Source organism: Dromiciops gliroides, chromosome 2, assembly GCF_019393635.1.
Source record: "Dromiciops gliroides isolate mDroGli1 chromosome 2, mDroGli1.pri, whole genome shotgun sequence".
Lineage (NCBI taxonomy): Eukaryota > Metazoa > Chordata > Mammalia > Microbiotheria > Microbiotheriidae > Dromiciops > Dromiciops gliroides.
In genome coordinates this window covers 546,773,644-546,799,192 of record NC_057862.1, presented here as the reverse complement: position 1 = coordinate 546,799,192, position 25,549 = coordinate 546,773,644, and the positions used below count along the sequence as shown (strand labels likewise).

The following is a 25,549-nucleotide window of genomic DNA, read 5'->3' as shown; positions in this document are numbered from 1 at the left end:
TTACTAGCTGTGTGACCTTGGGCAAGTCACTTAACCCTCATTGCCTCACCAAAAAAAAAATATTAATAACCTTTCTAGGGAAACAAAAGGCCTATCTCCTTAGCAGGGCACAATGGGAATCTTCACCCTAGACCAAATTTTTATGGCCCTAACAAGAATTTAGAAGAGCTAATCTTATCTTAGTGAGATTCCTGGGGGGTTTATAGCCACCAGGGCCAAGGAAAGTCTTATCTTATAGGTTTACAACCCTTACAGGACCTAGGAGAGTTGACTTTATCTTATCAAGAAGGACTTTGGAATGGGGGAAGTCAGGATTAAATTTCCAAGAAATTGGTTACAAATAATCATTATCTCAGGTGCCTATAATCTCACTAATTCATTCATCTGGTAAGTATTTGTTAAGTATCCACTATGAGTTACCCAGTCCCTTCCCTCCAACCAATAGTATCTCACTGGAATAGCCTATTTGTCTACTCTTCCTGGGCACCACCCTAGACTCCAGACCCTTCTGGTTTTCTCCCCACCTTCTTTTTATCAAAACTTTCCTCTCCCTTCAGGCTTGCTACATTTCCCAGATAATGGCTAGCTAATTCCATAAGAAATGAAACATAGGTTGGGGGAAGAGAGACATAATCGTTATAATTGTTGTTGTTGACTCTATGGACCATAGCATGGCAGACTTTTCTGATTTGAAGGATTAATCTTCTGATGTCATGTCTTTTAGCATTCTTGATACTGTCCATGGGGTTTTCTTGGCAAAGACACTGGAGTGGTTTTACATTTCCTTCTCCAGTTTTATGCATGCAAGGGTTAAGTCATATGGCCAGGGTCACACAGCTAGTAAGTGTCTGAGGTCAGATTTGAACTTTGGTCTTTCTGACTCCAGGTTCAGTGCTCTAACCACTGCACCACCTAGCTGCCCCAATCATTATAATACCTTCCCAATTGTATAATGTGAAAAGCAAATTTTGCACCACCTAGCTGCCCCAATCATTATAATACCTTCCTCATTGTATAATGTTAAAAGCATATTTTTTTTTGAAACATGCTTTCTCACCTGTAATCTCCTTTGAGCCTTACAAAAACTCATGAGGTAAGCAGAACATCTCTATTCAATTCAGTGCAACAAATATTCAAGTATCTACTATGTGGCAAAACTGCGCTAGGTGCTGGGAATATAAAGACAAAAATGAAACAGTTCCTACCCTCAAGGATCTTACATTCTATTGGGGGAAAGTATACAAAGAAAATAAATGATAAAATAGATACAAAGTAATTTGTAAGATGTCTCTTGTTAAGAGGTAGCACCTGACCTAAACCCTGAAGAAATCCCAGGATTCCATGAGGCAGAAGTGAGGAGAGAGTGCATTCCAGGCATGAGGGACAGATTGTGTAAAGGCAGAAAGACAGAAGATGGGATGTTCTGTAGGGGTAACAATAAGTGAGCCAGCTTGAGTGTGTGAAAGAGGGTCAAATGCAATAAGCCCAGAAAGGTAGGCTAGAGTGAAGCCTTAAGGAAGAATTTATATTCTATCCTAGAGGCAAGGAGACATTGAAGTTTCTTGATCAGAGGGCATGAGATTGTCTGGTCTAGCCTTTAGGTATATCAGTTTGGAACATTTGTGGTAGAAAGATTGGATAGACAGATGGACAGACAGATGGATGGATGATAAATAGATGATTGACAGATAGATAAGTAGATAGAGCATTTATTAACTATTTACTTTATGCCATGCTCTTTGCTAAGTGCTAGGAATATAAGGGGAGATCCTAGGTGTGGGAGAAAAATTAGGCAGCTATTGCAATAGTCTAGGCAAATAGTGATGATGAACTGAACCAAGAAAGTGGCTGTGTAAAGAAAAAGGAGACAGACATAAGATAAATTTTGGAAGTAGAATGCACAAGACTTGGCAATGATTAGATATAAAGGGTGAGAAAGATGACTCAGGTCAGTGGTAAAACCCTCAAAAGGAACAGGAAAATTAGGGATAGGAAAAGGGTTGGTTTTTTTTTTTTGGGGGGGGAATAATGAGTCTTTTTTTTTTGACATGTTGAGTGTGAGATGCCTATGGAATATTCAGTTTGAAATATTCAATAGGTAGTTCATGATATGGGGCTTGAGCTCATGAGAGATAATAAGACTGGATATGTAAATATAGTAGTTTCCTGCAGAGAGATGATAGCTGAACCCATGAAAATTGATTAAATCACCAAGAGAGTACGGAGAAAAAAGGAAAGAGAGTCCAAGCCAGAAACTTGGGATATAGTCATACATAAGGGATAGGATATCGCAAAGCAAAGGAAACCAAAAAAGAGTGATCAGACAGGTAGGAGAACAGGCAGGAAGAGTGCAGGGTCATGAAAACTCAGGGAAGAATAAATACTGTAAAGAGTTGAAGAAGTAGGAGGACTGAGAAAAAGTCATCTGGTTTGGTAATTAAGAGATCATTGGTATCCTTGACATGAGTAGTTTCAGTTAAGTGATGAAATCGGAAATCAGATTACAAATAGTTGAGGCAATTATCATTCTCTGGGATGGTTTCAGAGAAGATTTCTATAAACTGATTCAAAATGAAGTGAGCAAGACCAAGACAATAATTTGTACAATAATAACACTATTGTAAAGACAAAAAATTCTGAAAGACATAGGAACCTAATGCAACACAATTCCAGAACACTCCTGATGAAACATACTATCCATCTCCTGATGGAGAAGTTATGGATTCAGGATACAGACTGAAGTACACACACACACACACACACACACACACACACACACACAGAAGACATTTATTTTGCTCAACTATACATTTGTAATAAGGAATTCTGTTTTTCTTGCCTTCTCAGTGAGGGAGGTGGGGGGTAGGAGCAAGAGAATTCAGGGCTAAAATAAATGAAAATTGAACTTATAAATGCAATTAATCTTCTCTGCTATTGGTTCATCAGATTGTTACTTCATTAGAGTTCTTCATATCTTAGACCATGAAAATAGTTAAAATTGTTTTATCTCTTGAACATAATTCTTATTTTGGAGAGATATAAGAGATCACGAGGATTGGGCCCTCCATCTTGTTGAACACATGACCTGGAAGTGTGGTAGAAAACCGGAAGTTTTAGCTTCATCATTTGAGAGTTGAGTGCATGCTACCAAAGCGGCTTTTGAAGGACCGCCCTTTGGGGGAGGAGACCACGACAAAAGGCCGTGTGCCTGCTGCTGTCTGGAGAGCTGGCCAAGCACGCTGTGTCCGAACTTCCAGGACAGGAGTTTAAAAACTGAGGGTGGAACAGAAGTATGGTCTCTCTCTCACTCGGGCTTCTCAGCTTAGCCTGGCAGCACATGCATTTGGTGATCGGCTCTGGTTCTCGGCCTGGCAGGCAGTTTTGGGATTCAGTGAGTTTTATAATGGAATATAGACTAAGCTTAGATCTAAGATTATTCATTTGTATTTCTACTTTCCTATTTCTCTAATCGGTATCACATTTTTGTTATCTAATTAACTCCCAAACAATAAAAGCTGATTAAAGCTCAGGGGCTTTTTATTCTTAGTGATAGTGGGAGATATATAAGGGAAAAGTTAAAGGGGGAGTTTAATGCTCTTATATTAAATTTTAAATCTCACAGAAGTCAATTGCAAGGGATTGAGAAGTGAGTTGGAGGTGAGAAAGTAGTGGTGATGGAAATGAGGAAGTAAAAGTGATAAATATAGATAGCTTTTCCTAGGAAACTGATTACAAAAAGGAGGAAAGACATAGTACAGTGACCTGAGGGCATGGAAGGATCAAATGAAGGTGGGGTTTTTTTGTGTGATTTTTTTCTAAAGATGAGAGAAAGCTGCTAAAATAGAAAAGGAGCCAGTGAAAAGCTCTCTCAATTCTCATTGCTACTGCACTAGTAGAGGTTAATCAATCAATCTGCAATTATTTAGTAAGTGCCTACTTGCTTGCAAGCATTGTACTAGGTATGAGGGATACAAACTCAAGGTGTGGGGGGGTGTGATTCCTACTCCCAGGGAGCTTACATTTTGAATAGAATTTTATTTTCCAAAATATATGTAAAAAAACCAAAAAACAAATTTTGACATCAATTTTTTAAAACTTTGTGTTCCAACTTCTCTTCTTCCTTCCCTTCCTACCCCCCCACCCATAAGAACTCAAGCAATTCAAAATAAGTTATACATGAGTAGTCATGGAAAACATTCCCAGATTAGCTAGGTTGTGAGAAAACAGTTAAACAAACAAAACTTCAGATTAAGGAATTGTCAAAAAAAATTTTTTTTAAATGTGTTTCCATCTGTTTTCAGATACCATCAGTTCTTTCTCTATAGATGGATAGGCAATGATCCAATATAACCCTGAAGGACTTAGGGAGCTTACATTTTGATGGGGGAAACAAGAAGTAAACACACACATATACATATCACAAATTAAAATTAATAAATACAATTATATACAAACTAGATACAAAGTGGTTTGGGAAGGGGGGCACTAGAAATTAAAGGGATCAGCAAAGGCTGCGTGCAGAAGGGGAATGGCAGGTCCTCTCTTCCTCAAAATCACAGACGTTTTGAAATAACATGACTGAATTCAAACATTTCACATCTTCGTTAAAATCTTTTAATTGCTTTCTATCATTACCTCTAGAATAAAATCCCAATTTTTTCTCTTGGCATTCAAAGGCCAAGTCTTACTTCCATATTACTTCCTTTTAAATACTTTACATAGAGTGAATGAATGAATAAGGCCTTTATTAAGCACCTAAAACATACAAAGCACCATCCTCTGACATTCTTGGAAAATGTCCAGTGGTCTACATCCATTATGACTCATAATTGCCTCATGCTCTCTTGCTTCAATAACTGTGATCATGATAGTTCCTATTCTTTGTTTTTCCTTAAATCCCCCCACTGCTTGCCCCTCCCACTCCGATTTATATGGGAAATCTCTGAGCATTAAGGCTGTGGCATTGGGGGAAGGACAATACAGCCTGGGTGTAGGATTATAACTAGAAATTCTTGTAATTGGGGCAAATTTAGCCTTGAATGGAGGATGGTGCAGAGGTCAACTGAACTCACTCAGATGGGTTACACTGGGAAAGGAAGTTGCCCATCCCCTAGAAAGTCCTTGACCCTCCAATCTCTGTTTCTGTAGTGAAGATGTGAGAGAGAAATTCAGTAAGTGGGGGAATATGGTGAAGGAGGGGAACTGGTTTAGCAGAGGAGTACTACTGTGACGTGACTCTTAGTGTGGTGGCCTTGAGATGGGGAAGAAAGTAGTGGCAGTTATACCACATGTGGCATAAGTTGGCAGAGGACAAAGAATCATGGGAACAGGTTGGAAGTATGCTTCCTGAATGCCAGCACCCTATGGAAATACCTCAGTACCTTGCTTTAGTTATTTCTCTGCCTGGGTCTCATTAATGAACCCGCTTGACCATAGGACACAAGCTGAGTTGAGCACTGAGAGGACTGGAGAAGGTCACCTGGAATCATATCTATTTAGTTCTTCTTGAATACATCCCTACCTTCTGAGAAGTTGTCTGAAGACTGAGGAGCTGAAAGGTATGCTAGTACTAGCAAAGAGAGTGATCCTAGCTCCAAGAGATGGCTCTTTTGGGTCTTTAGCTAATAATTTCACTTATGCAGAGCCATGCTATAGAATACCTTCTGTCACCCTCACCCATTCTCAGAAGAGATATGTTAGGGTAAGGGAAAGGAAAGAAAAGGATAGGAAACAGAGAAGTATCAGAGAGAAAGAAGGTTTATGTGGAGCCCAACCCAATGTTGGGCTCCTATCCAATAGCTGGTGGTACAGTGAATAGAATGCTAGATCTGGACTCAGCAAAATTGGAGTTCAAATCTGGCCTTATCATTTACTAGCTGTATGATCCTAGCAAGCCATTTAATTTCTGTCTGCCTCAGTTCCCTCAGCTAGAAAATGGGGATAATAATAGCACTTACCTCACAGGATTGTTGTGAGAATCAAATGAGATAATACTTGTAAAAAAAAAAAAAGCAAACCTCTTAGCACATAGCAGGCATAGAATAATACCTATTCCCTTCTCTTCCCTTTCCATCCATAACGATGGTCTGAATTCTGACCATGTCTTTCCTCTCTCTCCCTTTGTTCCTTTGTTCCTCAGTTTCCTTGTATACAATCCCTACCACACTCCCCTCTCTGCTCCCTACCCAATGCAGCAGAGAAGACCTACACACTGAACCCTCCAATCCAGAGGAAGTCATTGTGGTTTCCTATTCTCCTCCATTCACAGAGACTGGCAGGAAGTGCTCCTCATCAACACCAAGACCTCATTCTCTGCCTCTCGCCCTAGATCACACACATTTCATCCTTCACAAAGAAGATTCACTCACTCATATTGGAGCTTACTCACCAACTTGAACTATCAATCATCCCAAGTCTGTCTTTCCCTCCCCTCCTAGTTTATGGAGAAAAATCACTTTCTAATATTGTATGGCATACGGGAATAGGGATGATTTGTCTTATTTCACAATAGAACAAAGGAGGCCAGACGAGAAGTGCCTTGGCTAAGTTTACTTGGAGTATCCTTGGCAAGACTGACCAATTTGGGTTCCAAAGGCAGATGGTAAAAAACACTTATCTACTTTGGTAGAAAGTTGAGGGACTAAGAGTGTGGGATGTTTCATATGCTTTCAAACATGGATACTATGTCACCTAGTTTTCCTTAATTGTTTTTCCTTGTTATAAGGGAAGGTTTTATAACCTTCACTTGGAACAAGCAACCTTTCTAGGGATAGAAGTATAAAGAAAAAAAATCCCTACTCACAAGAGGCTTACATTCAAATGGGAGAGACAAGAAGTATGTATATAAATATATACGGCACAAATGTAAGTAAACAATTACAAATATATGCAAACTATTAGATATATTTTTTGTATGTGTTATATATACCCATACATGTATACACACACACATACACATATATATATATATGTAGACTCCCCCCTTATAAAACTCATCTTAAAGTCATTTTAATCTAATTTAATTTTAATGTAATTTAATTAGATAACAATTGAACAGCACTTAGCACAGTGCCTAGCACATAGTAGACACTATATAAATGTTAGATATCATTGTTGTTGTTATTATTATTAATTTAATTGTGACGAAAATATTTAGGGGGTAGTATATCCTATGCTTTGTCCTGGAGCCCTGTACTACTTAGAGATAGCCTTGGGTATAGATAATATCAACTGGTCTTGCTCTGGCCACAATCCCTTTTCCCCAAAGAATATTAAGCTTGCTTTTGTCCTTGGGGGATTGATTGGGTGTTCTGGTTGCCATTGTTTTTGCTAATGGAAAGGAGTATTGACAATCCCCAAAGAGTGTCTAATCTTCCAAACATCTCTCTTTAGTTTTGGATGTCAGTTTTGTGCTTCCATCTGGATATGGGTGTCTTTTTCTGTGAATTTACAACATTTCAAGCAAATGAATGAAGCAACACTACAGATTTGGCTAGGGAGGGACTGACTTGGGACACTACCCAGTTTCCATATTCTGGCTCTCCCATCCCAGTTTGGCTCAGTCCTTGCTCCCTATCATTCCAGGAAGGGACAGAATCATCTTTCAGATTGATAGAAGAGAATAACCTAAGACAGTCTTTCTCTGCAAACTTACTGGTTCACATTTTTCATGACTCAGGGAGGTCATAAAAGGCTCTCTCTTAGAGTTCTTATTCACATACAGAATGGTATAAAATGCTAGAGCTGGGAAAGGTACTTAAAGTTATTTGAGTCCAACCCCTTCATTTGGCAGAGAAATAAATTGAGGCCCAGAGAAGACAATGGACTTGTCCAAGGTTGAACAGCAAGTCGGTGGTAGAGCCATTGCTCACATTCACATCTTGAAATCAAATCTTTGTTCTTCCTCCTACATCATAATGATAATAATAGCTGACATTTATATAGGTTTTTTAGATTTATAAATCAATTTACATACTTTTTTTATTTGTTCCTCAAAACTCCATTAAGTTAAGTGCTTACAGGCATTGCTACCTCCATTTTATAAGTGAGGAAAAAAGACTGAGAGGTTAAGTGTCTTGCCTAAGGTCATGAGCAAGTACAAGTTTAAGGTAGGATTCAAATTCAGGTCTTGTTGACCTCAGGTTCAACATTCTATGCCCCAGAATCATGCCACCTCACCCAAATACTCAAATGAATTTGTGATCTCATCAATTTGTATATTCCCTCCAAAGATGCAGCTTGCAATCTAGCTAGAACCATTCATTTCATGTGACTACTATCCATGCCATCCCATAAATTCACCAGAGGGCATCTATTTAACATGTCAGACATCTTCCTTATTTTATCCTTACATCACAGGGATATCAGTGAGGGCACTTGGATTGTACACCTGTCATCCTCCACCTTTGCGATGTAACCAGACCATCTTCTTATTCTCTCATACACGTCCCTGATAGCATCCTGTTCTTCTTCGAGGTCCCTTACGGGGTGGTGATATGTCGCTACCTGCTCACAGTCACTACATTCTCTCTCCACCACATTCTGTGTGATGGCAATATTCAGTTCTTCAGAGGCTCTCCATGTCTTGAAGTCTTATAATATTACCAAGAGAATATTGATATTCAACGGATGTCCATTTGTTTCCAGAAGAAGCTTGAGGCCATTTAAGACTCTTTGTAATTTCCCAAAGATGATCCTGACTGATTGTTTCTTCCTGTTTATTCCGGGCCCAACTCTTCAAACTTGGCTAATCTCATGACTCCCCAGCCTGCTTCTCCACCTCCACCCAGTGTGCCTTCTCAAGCTGGCAACACATCTGCCTCACATGACTTCCTTCTCCAATTGGTGAGTTCCTCCCTGGAGTCTCCATTAGAGGAAATTTCCACATCAGTTATTCTAGCCAAATATAAATTCTGTCAGGTTCTGCCAGGGTAGCATGAAGCCTCTGCTAGCAAAGTATAAACTAAATCAGTTTCTACCATGCTGGAATGACTTCTACTATGGTTCTAGTCCATTGTCCAACATGTACTAGGTGGTCTTTTTCTTAACCAAAGGGGGGAAAATCATGCAAGAAAAAAGAATCCTACCCTAGAACTCAAAGCTTAGAGGAAAAGGGAGAAAGGGGGTTACTAAGAGAAAGCTAGACAAAGATGGAGACAGTGATGACCAAGACCAATGGAGAGACCAAGGTAGAGGAAAAAAAGAGATAGTATTAACAGAGACAGTCAACAAGGGAAGGGAATAAACATTTATATAGTACCTACTATATGCCAGATGCTTTGCTAAGTGCCCCCCCCCCGATTATCTCATTTGGTCCTCACAACTCTGTGAGGTAGGGGTTATCATTATTATTATTTTACAGTTGAGGAAACTGAGGCTAACAGAGGCTAAGTGAATTGCCCAAAGTCACACAACTAGTGTGTGTGTGAGACCAGTTTTGAATTCAAATCTTCCTGTCTCCAGGCCTAGAGCTCTATCCACTGCTATATCAGCTGCTTCTAAAAGAGGCAGAGACAAAGATATCGTTCAACAATCATTTACAAAATAACTATTCTGCTTAAAGTACAATGTTGGGCCTTATAGGATACAAAGATAATTAATGTCCTTAATGAGCTTATGATTTAAAAAGATGAATTATAACACATATGCAAAGATGCAATATATACAATGTATGCATAGATTCTATATTATAACATTCAAATGAAATCATATATACAATGTGTCTCAAAAGTCTTAAGGTAGTTTAAAACTTTAATAGCATATTGTGCTCCAAAAAGTCTTAGGACATTTTAAAGCACCTAGTGCAGTGCCCAGAACATAGAAATGCTTAGTAAATACTTCTCAAGTTGAACTGAATAACTGTGAAATGTCATCATCATTTTACAAAATAGTTTATGATGACAGCATAAGAGAGCCACAAAGGGGTTTGTGAGGACCACTGGTAGAAGAATCACTTCTGATGAGCAAATGTCACAAATTGTAAATGTGATAGAGAACTCTGAAAGTGTATTGGGGAAGGGGGAAGAATGGAGAAAGGAGGGAAGGGAATCAAATATCTGAGACTAGAGTCAAGAGGACCTAGTGCTGTGTATAGGAACTGGATTTAAGGACACTGGGTTCAACTACCAGCTTAGGGACTTACTATGTGACCATGGGCAACTTGTTCATTCCCTCTGTGCCTCAATTTTCTCACCTGCAAAATAAGGAGACTGAACTTGGTGGCCTTTAAGGTACAATCCAACTCTAAATCTATGATCTAGCAAATAATATTCCCAAATACAGGAGTAATTACAGATGCATCTCAGAAGATCAGAACTGATCCCCCCAAAAAGCCAGTGGTAGATTGGCTGATTTGCCTTTTGGACAAAGTCTCCAGCAATCCAGAGATCATGGCTGCTGCTGCTGCTGACATTTCCAAACACCCCCTAAGGGACAGTCATAACTATTTATGTGTTAATAAACACCTAGCTGTCCCAGTCACTTGCAACACTTTTGGCACTTAGAGGCTTTTCCAAGAGTCAGACAACTTAGTCAACAAGCATTTATTAAACACCTACTAATAATCCATCAATAAATATTTAAGTGCCTATTATGTGCCAAGCACTCATTGTGCCTGTTACTGTGTAAGAAGTGCAAGGTACAAAGAAAGGCAAAAACATAGTCCCTGTCTTCAAGGAGCTTATATTCAAACAAGAAAGATAATATGCAAAAACTATGCAATACAAGATATATGTAGTATATATATATATAGTAAGGAAACAGGGCCAACCACACACCCAACCCCAAGATAATTGGCTGGCAGCCCTGATTGACAGAACCAACAAGCGTTTCTACAGAGACGAGTTCTGGATGCTGAAGACCACCTGACTTGTCCTCACCAGGCTTCTTGTCATGGTGGGGCTTCCCTCATTATAATTTGGCCAGGCCCATGCAGGCAAGAGGGTGTCTGGCTCGAGGCCAGCACGCACGGGCATGCCTGAGCCTCCAATCCCAGCCAAAGATGGGGTCACAGAAACCCCAAACCACAACCAATTCCTTACATTTTATATCTATCTATCTATCTATCTATCTATATGTGTGTGTGTGTGTGTGTGTGTATGCATGCTTGCGTACACATGTGAGAAAATAATTATTAATAACGAATTTCTAGAAGAAACCCAGAAGCTGCTCTCCCCCTCCCCAGCCTGGGAAGAGCCTGCAGTTTAACAAAAGGAATGCAGACTGACCTTTCTGACTACCTAGGGGAAAGAAACTCACCTTGACTAACCCCAAAGTCACGTCAATCAATGGAATTGAATGATACTAACCAATTAGCTTAGATCAATATGTGGTGACCCGCCTCCACCTGAGAGAAGATAAAAATCCCTGGAGACAGGAGGGTCCCTCTCTTGCGGCTCTTGCCTCTCCTACTCTCTAAGGCTCCTACATGCTTCTCTTAACTGGGGCTGGCTTTTCCCAGCTCCTTTTCCTGGGACTCCATGCTGGGTGTATTACTAGTTTTTCAGACACTTGGTCAAATTAATAATAAGTTCTTGCTGCCAAAACTGGTGCAATAGCCTCTAATTTATAAGTAGCAATATCTTAGAAACCCCAGCCTGGCTCCCCAATAATCTGAACAGAAAAGGGCTGATATCCCCAATATTTCAAATGACACACATGCATTTATTAGATGAAAGGTTATCTCAGAGAGGGCATTAACATTAAGGGGGAACAAGTAAGAGACTGAGCTTATTCATTCAAAGGAAGGCTAGAGACCTAAGTGGGAATGGTGGGCAGAAGACGGTACAGGGCATGGACAACAAGGTAAGGACACTATCCCATTGCTGGAGCTCAGCCATGGCAGTTTTAGGATCATTGGAGGATGGAGGAACAAGCGTCATCAGGTAGTTGGAGAAGATGTTTTTTAGCTTTGACTCTCTCAGCACCACTGCTCCTAATCACTGTGGGAGATGACTGGGGTCTTATCTCCTCCACTAGGGTGGAATGCCAACACCTCACCTTAGGGCCTGGAATCCATGCTTCCTAAGCAAGGGTAGTGGGTTGACACTACACCCTTAATAGGCTGGGCTGCCCATACATTAGGGTAGTAGGGCAGCCCAACCACTGGGGCAATGCTAGAAGGGGAAGGATGGAGCATAAAGCTCAGGCAGATGGCCACAGCACTCAAATAAGTCAGGAGACTTCCCTGCATGGATAATTGATGCACCCATGATCTCATCAGTGTTTTTAGGCTGCAGGTCCTCTGTGCCTTCTCAATTTATATGGGTCTTATCCACAGTCTCCCTCAAATCCTCTGTGGAAGATTTACCCAGCCCACTAGAAGCCTTCTTCTAATCTAAAGACTTGAATGTTTTCGTTGGTCAGGCAATAAACAAGTACTTATTAAGCTTCTACTATGTATGCTAAGGGCTGGGTATACAAAGTAAGGCAAAAATACCACTCTCAGGGATTTCCCATTCTAATGGGGGAGACAACATGCAAATAACTAGACATATAAGATTATACAGTATAAATGGAAGATTATCTTAGAGGGAATTCACTGGTATTGGGTGGGGAATAGATTGGGGGGGTCTGGGAAAAATCTCCTGTGGAAGGCAGGATTTGAACTGAGTATTGAAGGAAGCCAGGGAAGCCAGGGGTAGTTAGGTGGTACAGTGGATAGATTGCCAGGCCTGGAGTCAGGACAATTGAAGTTCAAACCTGGCCTCAGAAACTTACTAGCAACTGGGCAAGTCTCTTAATCCTGTTTGCCTCTGTAGCCTCATCTGTAAAATGAGCTGGAGAAGGAAATGACAAACCACTCCAGTATCTTTGCCAAGAAAACCTCAAGTGGGATTGGGTCAAGAAGAATAAGATTGTAAATGACTAAACAACAATAAAAGGGGATCCAGGAGATGGAAGTGAGAAGGCAGAACATTTCAGGCATGGGAGACAATCAGTGAAAGTACTCAGAGTCACGAGATAAAGAATCATGTGTGAGTAACATGTTGCAAGTAAGCCAGTGTATATAGATCTTAGAGTAAGAAAGCTAGAGTATAGAAAAGCTTAGAAAGGTAGGAAGAGGCCAGATTGTGAAGGGCTTTGAATGCCAAATGGAGAATTTTATATTTGATTCGGGAGGTAATAGGGAGCCATTGAAGGTTACTGAGTTGAAGTGGGGTGGGGTGGAGAATGACATGGTTAGAATGGCACTTTACGAAAGTCACTTTGGCAGCCATGTGGATTGTATTTTGTGAGAACCAGTTCAGTATTCAATTTTCCCACCTTTCATTGCTCATTTTCCCTATGTGACCATCTCAGTTCTTTTTTCAGTAGTACATAACCATGCATATTTCTTCTATGTCTCTTGTTTCATATAAGTACTTAGTGGTAATATACTGTAACCTGCTTATACCCTTTTGGTCACCTATAATTCTGATTCTTCTGAGATGGTGGTGTCCTATGATTCAAAGTCATCTAACACCAATAGGCTTTGGTAGCAGGGAGCAAATGGATGTTTTTGAAAAAACTGCACTTTTCCCCAAATATGATACAGTCAACTTTCCTCCTATTCAGTTCTGATCCCAGATCATTGTTCAACTACTGTGTCTTTCAAAAATGCATGTACTAATGGACTAACTCAATGGACTGCCCATCCAACTGCATATGCTAGGATTTTTCATTCACTTTGTTTTTCTTGTGTGGTTTTCTAGGCCAGTCTCTTTTAAGTGGCTATGGATAGCCTTGAAGAAGTCTTTTACCATTTTGGGAGAATCAATGAAATCGGCACAATGTCATTTGAAAACAGGAATACCTGAAGAACTTCATCATCTGCATAAAAGGAAGTCATGTTCCAGTTGGACCTCCCCATTTTGGGGTATGTAAGAGCTATTTGAGACCTCTTTGATTAAATTTATCTTTTATCAATGTCTTTACTTGCATTTCCTTTTTTTTTTTTTTTCGGTAGACCACTTTTTTTTTTTTTTTGGGGGTAGGGCAATGAGGGTTAAATGACTTGCCCGGGGTCAGGTCACACAGCTAGTAAGTGTCAAGTGTCTGAGGCTGGATTTGAACTCAGGTCCTCCTGAATCCAGTGCCTGTGCTTTATCCACTGCACCACCTAGCTGTCTTCAGTAGACTGCTTTTTAAAAGAGGTTGGGATGGAGCTATTATAATTGCATACAGTATCTTCTCATATTTATAATTTCCTTTGATTTGGCATTAATTTTGACCTTACCTCTAATCAAGTGATGATCTTATCACAGAGAGGCAGCTAGTTCTGTAATGTCTCATACATTAGTCACCAGTCATTTCCTGTTAGTTAATATACAGTCAGTTTAAATTTTTTTTAATGTTGTTTGGTGCTAGTCATGTCCTGTGCCATCCAACTCTCTTCTTGAAGAAAGTATTTATAATGTAAAGAACTGGGGCTTCTGAGTAAGTCATAGGACATCTTTATCTTTTTTGATTTCTTAATTTTGTGCATTCTAAAGTCACAGAATGGCTGCTGCCATGTAAAATTAGCGATCGTTTTGTCATTTTAAAAGAAACGATCAGTTTTCTTTTGTGTTCTAATTCTAACCTGATTAAATAAATTCAATACAAATGATAGTCTTCTTATATGAGTTTCTTCCCATACCAAATCAGCACCTTTTTCAGTCCTTAATTCTTAGCATATAGGCTAATGAGTTAGATAATATAAAAAATCCATTCAATATTATATATGCATATGTATATGTATATGTACATATGTTTAGATGTGTGTGTATGTATATACTCCCTCCTGGACTGGTGCCTTGTTCTTGTCCTGGCAGAGGGGCTTGCATAGATCAGTGACACTGTGAGCTATGCTGTGAAGGGTTACCCAAGATAGACAAGTCACGATAGAGAGTTCTGACAAAAGGTGATCTACTAGAGAAGGAAATGGCAAACCACTCTAGTATCTTTGCCAAGAAAACCCCACGGACAGTGTTAAATTGCTAAAAGAGATGATGGAAGATGAGCCTTTCAGGTCAAAAGGTGCCCAATATACTAGTGGGAAAAGGTGCAGGACAACTACAAGTAGCTCCAGAAAGAATGAAGCAGTGGATCAAAGCAGAACGGAAGCTCAACTGCAGGTGTATCTGCTGATGAAAGGAAAGTCCAGTGCTGTAAAGATCAACATTGCATAGAATGTAATGTAAAATCTGGAATGAACCAAGATAAGCTGCATGTGGTCAAACAAGAGATGGAAAGATTAAACACTGACATCTTGGGTGTCTGTGAACTTAAATGGTTGAATTTAATTCAGGTGATCATTACATATATTACTGTGGGCAAGAATCCCTTAGAAGAAATGAAGTAGCTCCCATTGTCAATAAAAGGGTAAGAAAAACATTACTGGGATATGATCTCAAAAATTAATGGAATGTTATATATTCAATTACAAGGCATACTATTCAATATCACAGTAATACAAGTCTATGCTCCAACCACCAATGTTGATGAAACCAAAAGTGCTTAGTACTATGAAGATCTATAACATTGTCTAGGATAACATCAAATGGAGTCAATGAAGATTGGAGTATATTTTTTCTTACTTTAATTTTTCATGGCTTTTTTGGGTCTGTTTTCTCTCACAACATGACTAATATGGAAATATGTTTTGCATGACTGCACATATATAACCTATATCAAACTGCTTGTTGTCTCAGAGAGAGAGGAAGGGAGAGAATTTGGAACTCAAAATTTTTTTAAATGAATGGTAAAACTGTTTTTACATGTAAATGGAAAAATATTAAAAAAGAAATAAGATTTTAAAAAGATGTAACATTCGTCATACAGGATTGGAATACTAAAGTAGAAAATCAAAAGATAATTGGAATACAGGCAAGTTTGGCCTTGGAGTACAAAATAAAGAAGTGCAGAGACTAATAGAGTTTGTCAAGATAATTTGCTGGTCATAGCAAATGTGTATCTACACATGGAAATCATTAGATAGTCAATATAAAAATCAGGTTGATTTTATACTTTGCAGCCAAAGGTGAATAGGCTCTATACAGTCAGTTAAAACAAGACCTGGAACTGGCTGGGGCTCAGATAATGAGTTTCTTATTGCAAAATTCAGACATTAATTGAAGAAAATAGGGAAAACCATCAGATATGGTAAAATAGGGAAGACCATATAGATATGATATAAATAACAACCCCTGTGACTATGAAGTGGAAGTGATAAATAGATTCAAGGGATTACATCTGGTAGATAGAGTGCCTGAAAGACTATGAACAGAGGTTTACAATATTGTATAGGAGACAGAAACAAGAAACATTCCAAAGAAAAAGAAAAGTAAGAGAGCAAAGGCTGTCTGATGAGGCTTTATAAATAACTGAGGAAAGAAGGAAAGTGAAAAGGAAAGGAGAAAGGTAAAGATATACTTAACTGAATGCAGAATTCCAGAGAACAGCAAGAAGAAAGTTTTCTCAAATGAGAAATGCAAAGAAACAGAAGAAAACAATAAAATAGGAAAAAGAAGAGATCTCTTCAAGAAAATTAGAGATATTAAGGTATTTCATGCAAAAATGGGCATGATGAAAGACCAAAATGGTAGGGACTTAGGGAGAGTTAGAAGGCAGGAGAAGTTAAGAAGAGGTGGCAAGAATGCACAAAAGAACTATACAAGAAAGATCTCAAATTCTCGATAACCACAATGGTGTGGTTGCTAATCTAGAGTTATATATCCTAGAGAATAAAGTCAAGTGGGCCTTAGGAAGCATTGCTAACAATAAGGCCAGCAGAGGTGTTGGAATTCCAGCTGAGCTATTTAAAATGCTAAAAGATATTGCTGTTAAAGTGCTGTACTCAATATGTCAGTGAATTTGAAAAACTTAGCAGTGACCACTGGATCTTTTCCAGATGGCTTTATGGCCCAATCCTAAAGAAGGGCGATGCTAAAGAATGTTCAAATGACTAAACAATTGTGCTCATTTCACATGCCAGCAAGGTTATGCTTGAGATTCTGCAGGCTAGACTTCAGCAATATGCGAGCTGAGAATTATCAGAAGAGTGGGCCGGTTATCAAAGAGGCAGAGGAGCTAGAGACCAAGTCACCTATATTTGCTGCATTACGGAGGAAGCAAGGAAGTTCCAGAAAAACATCTACTTATGCTTCATTGATTATAGTAAAGCCTTCGACTGTTGGATTATAACAAAATTTGGCAAGTCCTCAAAGAGATGGAAGTACCAGATCATCTTACTTGCCTACTCAGGAATCTGTATGTGGGCCAAAAAGCAACAGTTAGAACTGAATATGGAACAACTTATTGGTCTGAGATTGGGAAAGGGGTATGACAAAGCTACGTATTTGTTACCTTATTTATTTAACATATACAGAGTACATGATGCAAAATGCCAGGCTGGATGAATCAAAAGCCAGAATTAAGGTTGCTGGGAGAAATATCCACCATCTTAGATATGCAGATAATACCACTCTGATGGTAGAAAGTGAAGAAAAAAAGCCTCTTGCTGAGGGTGAAAGAGGAGAGTGCAAAAGCTGGCTTGAAGCTTAACATTAAAATAACTAAGATCATGGCATCTGGTCCCATAACTTTCTGGCAAATAGAGGGAGAAGAAATGGAATCAGTGTCAGATTTTATATTCTTGAGCTCAAAGATCACTGCAGATGTGACTGCAACCATGAAATTAAAAGAGGCTTTTGCTCCGTGGAAGGAAAGTTATGGCAAATCTGGACAACATACTAAAAATAGATACCACCTTGGCAACAAAGGTCCATATAGTCAAAATGATGGTTTTTTTCAGTAGTAGTGGATGCTATGAGAGTTAGACTGTAAGGAAAGCTGAGCTCTGTAGAATAGGATTTAGATTATGGTCCTGGAGAAGACTTTTTAAAGAGTCCCTTGGACAGCAAGAAGGTCAAATCAGTCAATACTTAAAGAGATAAATTCTGACTCTTCATTGGAAGGACAAATACTGAAGCTGAAGCTTCAATACTTTGGCCACATAATGAGAAGATGGATTAGTTGGAAAAACCCTGATGTTGGGGAAAATGGAAGGCAAAAGGAGAAGGAAATGACAGACAGTGAGATGGATAGATAGCGTCATGGAAGCAGCAAACATGAGCTTGGACGGACTTTGGAAGATGGTGGAGGATCGGAGGGGCCTGACGGTGCTATGGTCCACGGTGTTATGGAGAGGTAGACTTGAGTAATTAAGAACAAACAAATGCATACATACACATGTGTGTGTGTTTATATCTATATAAAAGGGCAGCTAGGTGGTTCAGTAGATCAGTGCCAGCCCTGGAATCAGGAAGACTCTTCTTACTCAGTTCAAATCTGACCTCAGACACTTTCTACCTCTGATCCTGTGCAAGTTTCTTACAAGGCCGTGTGGTTGGGAGGAGCCTTTTTTTGATTAATAGCATAGTCACATCTTCATAAAAGACCTGAGTCAGCTTTGACCATCTTTTCATCTCACTGCCTTCAGGCAGCTCTGGTAGCATGAAGGCATCCATCGAGAGACTTTGCTCTAAGGAAAAGAGCTATGAGGTCTTCTTCCCAGCTAAGTCAGAGGAATGGGCCGACGTCGTTTATTCCATCCGTTTTTCTAGGTTCAGGGAGTGAAATCTCCAACTATGAGAGGGACATCCATAAGGGATTCAGGCTAGATTTCCCTGAGGACAAGGGGGGTGAATTCAGGATCCCAGCACAGTAGAAGGACTCACCTACCAGTCGTGTTACCACAGAACACAGATGGAGGCAGGGAGACCAACTGGGAGGTTGTTGCTATAGTCCAGGTTATAGGTAATAGAGGACCTGAACACAGCTATTGTAAGTTGGCCCTATCTTTTTTTGGGGGTGGTGGTGTGAGGCAATTGGGGTTTAAGTGACTTGCCCAGGGTCACACAGCTAGTGTCATCAAGGCTTGAGGTCAAATGTTGAACGCAGGTTCCTCCTGACTCCAGGGCTGGTGCTCTATCCACTGTGCCACCTAGGCTGCCCTCCCCCCCTTTAAAAATTTTTTAAAATCTATTTTGTAATTGGCCTATCTTACTATTATTAACTTACAGTCACTAGATCTCTGTGTTACCCCTTTATTCAATAAACTCCCATGCTCCCTTATCACCTCCAGGATGAAATAAAAAATCCCTCATTGGTTATTAATAGGTTTCATAACCTGGCCCCTTCTTCATTTCTAGTCTTCTTATACCTTACTCCCTTCTCCACACTCTGCAGTCCAGTGACAGTGGCCTTGCTGTCCCTCACCCAAGGGGCTCCATCATCTAACGCCAATATCCAGTATTTCTCTGTTCTCTCACATGCCCAGAACTCTCCCTCCTCATCTCTATCTCTTGGATTCTCTGGCTTCCTTCAGGTCTTAGCTAAAGTCCCACCTTCTGCAAGAAGCCCTTCCTGCCCTCTTTAATCTTGCACCCTCCTCTGAGAGAAGTTTATCCAGTTAATCCTTATACATCTCGTTTGCATGTCATCTATTCCATTATAGCGTGAGCTCCTTGAAGCAGGGACTGTTTTGCTTTTTCTTTGTATCCCCAGAGCACTTAGCACATTGCCTGACACATAGTAGGTGCTTAATAAATGCACCTGACTAACTTGTTGACTTGACAACTCTAGGGCAGTAACTCAAGCTTTCTTGACTCCAGCCCTTCCCATTTGAAAAGGACGTTAGCAATACCTAGAGTACCTGCCTCCTCACCTTTGGAGTAATTGTGAGAGCAAATGAGATCATGTAGTGAAAGGTTCCCCCAACTTTTTAACCCCAAAGGCCCACATCAGTTTAAGCCATCACTGTGTTTAAAGCAAATATTTTTGGATTGGTTTAACACATTAAGCCTGATAAGTCACTCCTTGTCCCCATATGTCACATTTGTCCTGTACAGTTTGAAAGAGTCTCTACCAATTATATCAAAGAACATCCCTTGTGATCTGCCACTCAACCCAGGGAGGGAAGCAAGGATGTTGTGGAAGGAGCAGAATGTTATGGAAATGGGTTGAAAGGGAATCGGGGTGAGTGGGGAGGGCAGCTAGGGTGGTGTAGTGGATAAAGCACCGGACCTGGATTCAGGAGGACCTGAGGTTCAAATCTGGGTCTCAGACACTTGACGCTTACTAGCTATGTGACCCTGGGCAAGTCACTTAACTCTCATTGCCCCGCAAAAGAAAGAAAGACAGAAAGAAAGAAAGAGAAAGGAAAGGGGAAAAAAAGAAAGGGAGAGTCAGGTTCTGTAGGTGGGGTTGGTGCTTGATTATTACCAGTAGAGCCCTTTATTCATACAGAAGATTGCAGTCAAACTGTAGTATGTCCCTAATGGTTTATATAGGCCTGAGGACTCAGCTAAGACTCGCCAGTGATTTGTTTGATTTCACATCACCCATTAGAATGAAGTCCTAAGCTTCAACTCAAACTTTGTCCCAGTTATACCAAATAAAGTCCAGTACCCTTTTGGCCGCATTCCAAGGGTCTTCACAATTAGGCTCCAATCTACCTTTCCCAACTTTTTGCCATTATTGTCTCTATACATTCCTGTCAAGCTGATCTTGGGCAGATCACTCACCTCTCTCTGATCCTTGCCTTCTTTATCTATAAAATATAGGGGTAAATCTAAGTGATGTCCAAGCCCTCATCACTTCTAAATATATGATTGTGTGAGCCCATGACAACCCCCAGTCCCTCTGATGTTTCCTGAATTTTTTCTCCTCTATTGCTTTGCTCACACACATCCCTTTGTCTGCAATGTCCACCATACACTCTATTTCTATGACGTTTGAACCAATTTTTCAAGTCTCAACTCAAATGCTACCTCCTCCATGAAGCTTTCCCTGATCCTCCCAGCTGGAATTGATCTCTTCCTTCTGATTTCACTTCATTTTATGCAATACTTTTTACCTGTCACAATCTATAGTTGTGCGCATTTATCATCCTTACTGGACTGTAAGCTTCTTGAGGGTAGGAATTATGTTAACTGTTTATATCTCCCTCCCCTAGTACCCAGTCCACTGTACCACACTCAAATTTGTTGAATAGAATATTACAGTTCTCTCGCCTAAATGGGTCGTTTTCTGTATTTTTTCAACAAGTAGAAGGCGCAGCTAGGTGACACTAGCGGATAAAGCACCGGTTCTGGATTCAGGAGGTCCTGAGTTACAAATCCGGGCCTCAGACACTTGACACTAGCTGTGTGACCTTGGCAAGTCACTTAACCCTCATTGCCCCACAAAAAACAAAACAAAACAAAACAAAAAACAAGTAGAGGGTGAATCTGCAGCCACAAGTCAAGTGAAGTCAACAATAAGCATATTTATTTTGTGCTAGGCATGGTGGCTAAGTGTTAGGAATACAAAGAAAGGCAAAAGCATTCCCTTCTCTCCAGGACTTCACAGTCTACTATGGGGATACAGAATAAATAGAGGGCATTTGTATATTGAATTCCTTCAGATCAATGGCCTGATCAGCAAGAATCATGCTATTGCTATAAAAGTTATGTAGAAATGGCAAGAGTTGGAAACTCGATATAAGCAAGCCAGTTTGCCACCTCTGGTTAAGGGCCAGAAACAATGGAGTTTGCTTAGGTGGGACCAGTTTCTTACTTGGTGGTCTAGACCCTGTTCCATTTCACATGATGACCTTCTATAAGCCCTTTCCTTTTCTTCTCCACAATTACTCTTTGGGCAATTAGGAGATAAAGTCACACCAATGGGTGGTCCTGAAGAAAAGATTGTAATTGCTCAAGGGACAAAAATAAACCCTTCTCCACAAGCTTGGCTTTTGTCTGACTTTTTTTCTTGTTGAAACCACACCTTCATAATAACAAGAGCTGTAAACAGGAAACTGAATGCTGGTGTGACATTGTTCTTGCCACAGATAATGGGGCCCTAGAAAAAGGGGCTCAGCCCCTTACGAACTCATCAACTGTAACAGCTTTAAGGCAACCTATGGTCAGCTAATGTAAACCCACTCATTTTCAGATGGGGAAACTGAGATACAGGGGGGAAATGTATGGCCAAGGTCACACAGGACAAGTAGTAGCAGAGACAGAACAGATCACCTTCCTGCTTTTAGAGCATCTTGGTCCAGGCAGTATTCTACAGTAGACTAGAGTGCTGAGCCTGGAGGCAGGAAGACTTTCCGTATCTGTGTGACCCTAAGCAAGAGACTTAACCTCTCTGACCTCAGTTTCCTCGGGGTGTAAAATGAAGTTATCATACCCATATATAAAAGTGACCTCACAGAGTGGGCTCTGAGGTTCAAATAAGATAATCTATGCTAAGCAGTTTTAAGTCCTATCTGCAATTTCACCAGAGTAGGGAAGTCTGTGTGAGGAACTTCTCTATCATGGCCCTGGGCAAATTACAATATTAGAATTGGCTGGAGGTTACAGAGAAGTAAGATGCCTTTCCAGGTCACATAGCCAGTAGGTGTGAGAGGCCAGACTTGAATGTAGGCTTTCCTGACTGAGGTCAGTTCTCTATCTGAAGGCCATGTTTGCCTCTCAGTAAGAGGCAACTTTGCAAATTCTGAAGCAATATAAGAAATGTCAGCCATTATTATTGCAGAAGACATTAGGGCAGTGTTCATTCATTCATGAACAAACAAATACCAGCTTATTGAGTGTCTTCTATGTATGAAATACTGTATCTGGTACAGTCCCTTGCCTTTAAGGGGAGATGAGAGGACAGGGACACAGATAATCACAGTGCAAGGATCCATATGATGATGTGTCATGGGAAAATATGGACAATATGATTTTCAGGGCAAAGAAAATCACTTCTGAGAGGGGGGTAACCAGGGATGGCTTCCTGGAGTATGTGGCAATTGATTGTGGCCTTGGAAGATGGCCTACGAGTAGGAATGGGGGATTAGCTAGCTCACTCTAGGTGGAGGGAATGGCATGATGACATATACAGGTAAAGGGCCAGGGTGTGTTTGGGAGAATAGCAAGTTCAGTCCAATTGGGTATTTAGTAGGTGTAAGGGAGGGGATGGGAGATGGAGAATAAAATGGATTGGAGCTGGAGAATAGAAGACCTGGAATATTGGATTAAGGAATTGTACTGTATAGGGAGATGGTGACTATTATGGAGCAAGGAGAGGGAGATATTTCTTTCTCTTTTTTTTTGCAGGGTAATGAGGATAAGTGACTTGCCCAGGTCACACCTAGTATGTGTCAAGTGTCTGAGGCTGATTTTGAACTCAGGTCTACCGTATCTAGGGCCAGTGCTTTATTCCACTGCACCACTTAGATGCCCCTTGAGATATTTCTTTAAGAAGATTATTAGAGTGATGGCATATAGCATGGATTAGATGGGAAGAGAATAGAGGCAGGGGGGGGGCCCATAAGGAGTTACTGAAATCATCCTGGTGAGAAGTAGTGAAGACTACATTCAAGGTGTGGGAATGGAAAGGAATAGACACTTCAAGTGACACCCAGAAAGGAAGACTCAAGTCATCAACAGATTGAGGACAGATTGTACTTGACAGATTACCCTGAGTGTTTCTACTATTGGAACCTGGGAAGTTAGTGGGCCACTTACAGAGATGGCCAAGTCAGGAGAGAGTGGTTTGGGGCGGAAGATGGTGATTTGGTTGGTTGTGTTTGAAGGGTCAGTGGCATAACCAAGTAGCAATGTTCATTTGGCAGTTTGAAATGTGGGACTGGGAGTGAGAAGAGGTCAGGGCTTGAAATAAAGTGTGGAATAGTCGGCAGAAAGGTAATCATTGAAGGCCTTGATGTGGATGAGATCAACAAAGGAGAGAACAAAAGAAAAGAAGAGAAAACATGGGGGAAGTAGGTCCGTGAAGAGGAGGGAAAGCATACAGATATGCAGATATCAGCAATGGGGGCCCTGGAAAATTCCCGGTTTCATTTTGAGCATCAGTATGTGGGATATTTTATGTAGCATAACATATGGGACATAGCAGATGGAGCACTGGACCTAGAGCCAGAAAGACCTAGGCTGAAATTCCACCTTGGATACCTTCTAGCTGGGTCACCCAGGACAAGTCATTATCCTCTTTGAGTCTCATCCACTTTGTAAAATAAGGGTTTTCCACCTCTAAATCTATGTTCCTAATGCCAGCTATTTCTAGCAGGTGACCAAGGGGCAGACGAAACGTGAAAGAATCAGAAAGGCCTTGTTTCTTCCTACCCACCCATCTCTGTGGGAGAAGACCTAGGCCCTGCCCCCCTGTTCCCTATGACACATCCTAAGGAGGACCAAGGTCTCCAAGACTTTATCCCAGGAAAACTGATCTCCGTTGAGGTATGTCTCCAGCTGGGCCAAGTTGGTAAGTAAAACCCCTTCAGCCTCCCTCCCAAGAATCAGTCCTAGCCATCGATTGCTTACCTTAAATACTTTTCCAAAGGCTCCATCCCCTAGCTCTCCCATAAGTTCCCACACATCCTCAGGATTCACATCTCGTTTCACATTGGTATAGATGCTTTGGCCTTCTTTTCTCTGTCCCAAACCTAAGCAGCCTCAGGAGGAAAGCCATGGTGTGTTCCTTGTTCCTTAGATCTGCCACTGGGATGCCGTCTTCTTCCTAGGCAGGCCTTAAAATGTCTGGATTCTCCACGGAAGGAGAGGAGAGGGTGGGGAAGGACGAAGTCCTAACCTCGAGGAGGTGTCTGCAGCTAGAGACTTTAGGACAAATAACAATCACTGAGGTCAAGTCTGTTCCCTGCTATCCAGCACCTTGGCCTGATCTCAATCCAGAAAACTCCAGGAACAGGAAGATTCTGGAAGAGAAGAGAGTAACAGACATCCAAAGAGGGCCCCAGAGGTGAACTGCCCTTTCCTTCGGTTCTAGCCCATTTCTGGAGATAAAAGCCTCAGTGGAGGAGTCGATGGTCCCAAGGTCGATTTAGCCCATCTTCTCATTCTGGACTTGTGGACTCCAGGTCATTCCCACACTGACCTTGGACCCCTTACTGTCCAACACTCTGATCCTTTCCTCCCTGGCCTGTCACTCCCCAGAGCCACACCACCTGGGCAGGAGGGGCCTTGGGAAGGGTAGGGGCTTCTGAAGCAGGCCCCAACTACTTGGTGTTTCTTCTGCCAGCAGATTACTGAGATCTGTTAAGACAGGAAATAAACTGCAGATAAAAGAGTAGACGGAAAGACCACGTGAATATGAGAGAGAGAGATGCATATGTACATTCACAGATGGCTGACAGCAGATGTTTTAGGGAGAAACTTAGGGTGCATTCTTCCCTTCTAGTCTCAGAAGGGTTTCAGTGGCAGAGTCCCCGATCTGCCCTGGCTCTGAGTAGCTGTTTCTAGTTGTCTACAGAGTAAAATCCAAATGCTCCAGGCTGACATTCAAAGTTCTCAACCTACTTTTCCAAACTCATTTCTCACATTTCCCAAGCTCACATATTTCTTTCTTTGAATCGGGGTTAAATGACTTGCCCAGGTCACACAGTTAGGAAGTATCTGAGGAAGGATTTGAACTCAGGTCCTCCCGATTCCAGGGCCAGTGCTCTACATCCTCACATTCCACTTTTGCTCATAGACAAGGCAATGTTCTTCTGGCCCTCAAACCATCTTCATTCACACTT

General features: G+C 40.9%; 1 protein-coding gene across 1 annotated transcript in view; it reads right to left on the bottom strand.

Moving 5' to 3' along the window:
- LOC122742390 (serine/threonine-protein kinase 10-like) overlaps nt 1-25,028 on the bottom strand; it is a 67,601-nt gene extending 42,573 nt beyond the window's left edge. The window contains 2 exon segments of the mRNA XM_043986620.1: nt 24,336-24,425; nt 24,427-25,028. Of these exon segments, the coding sequence (XP_043842555.1) occupies nt 24,336-24,425; nt 24,427-24,753 (417 nt within the window). The 5' untranslated portion in view covers nt 24,754-25,028.
- Nucleotides 25,029-25,549: the final 521 nt, after the last annotated feature.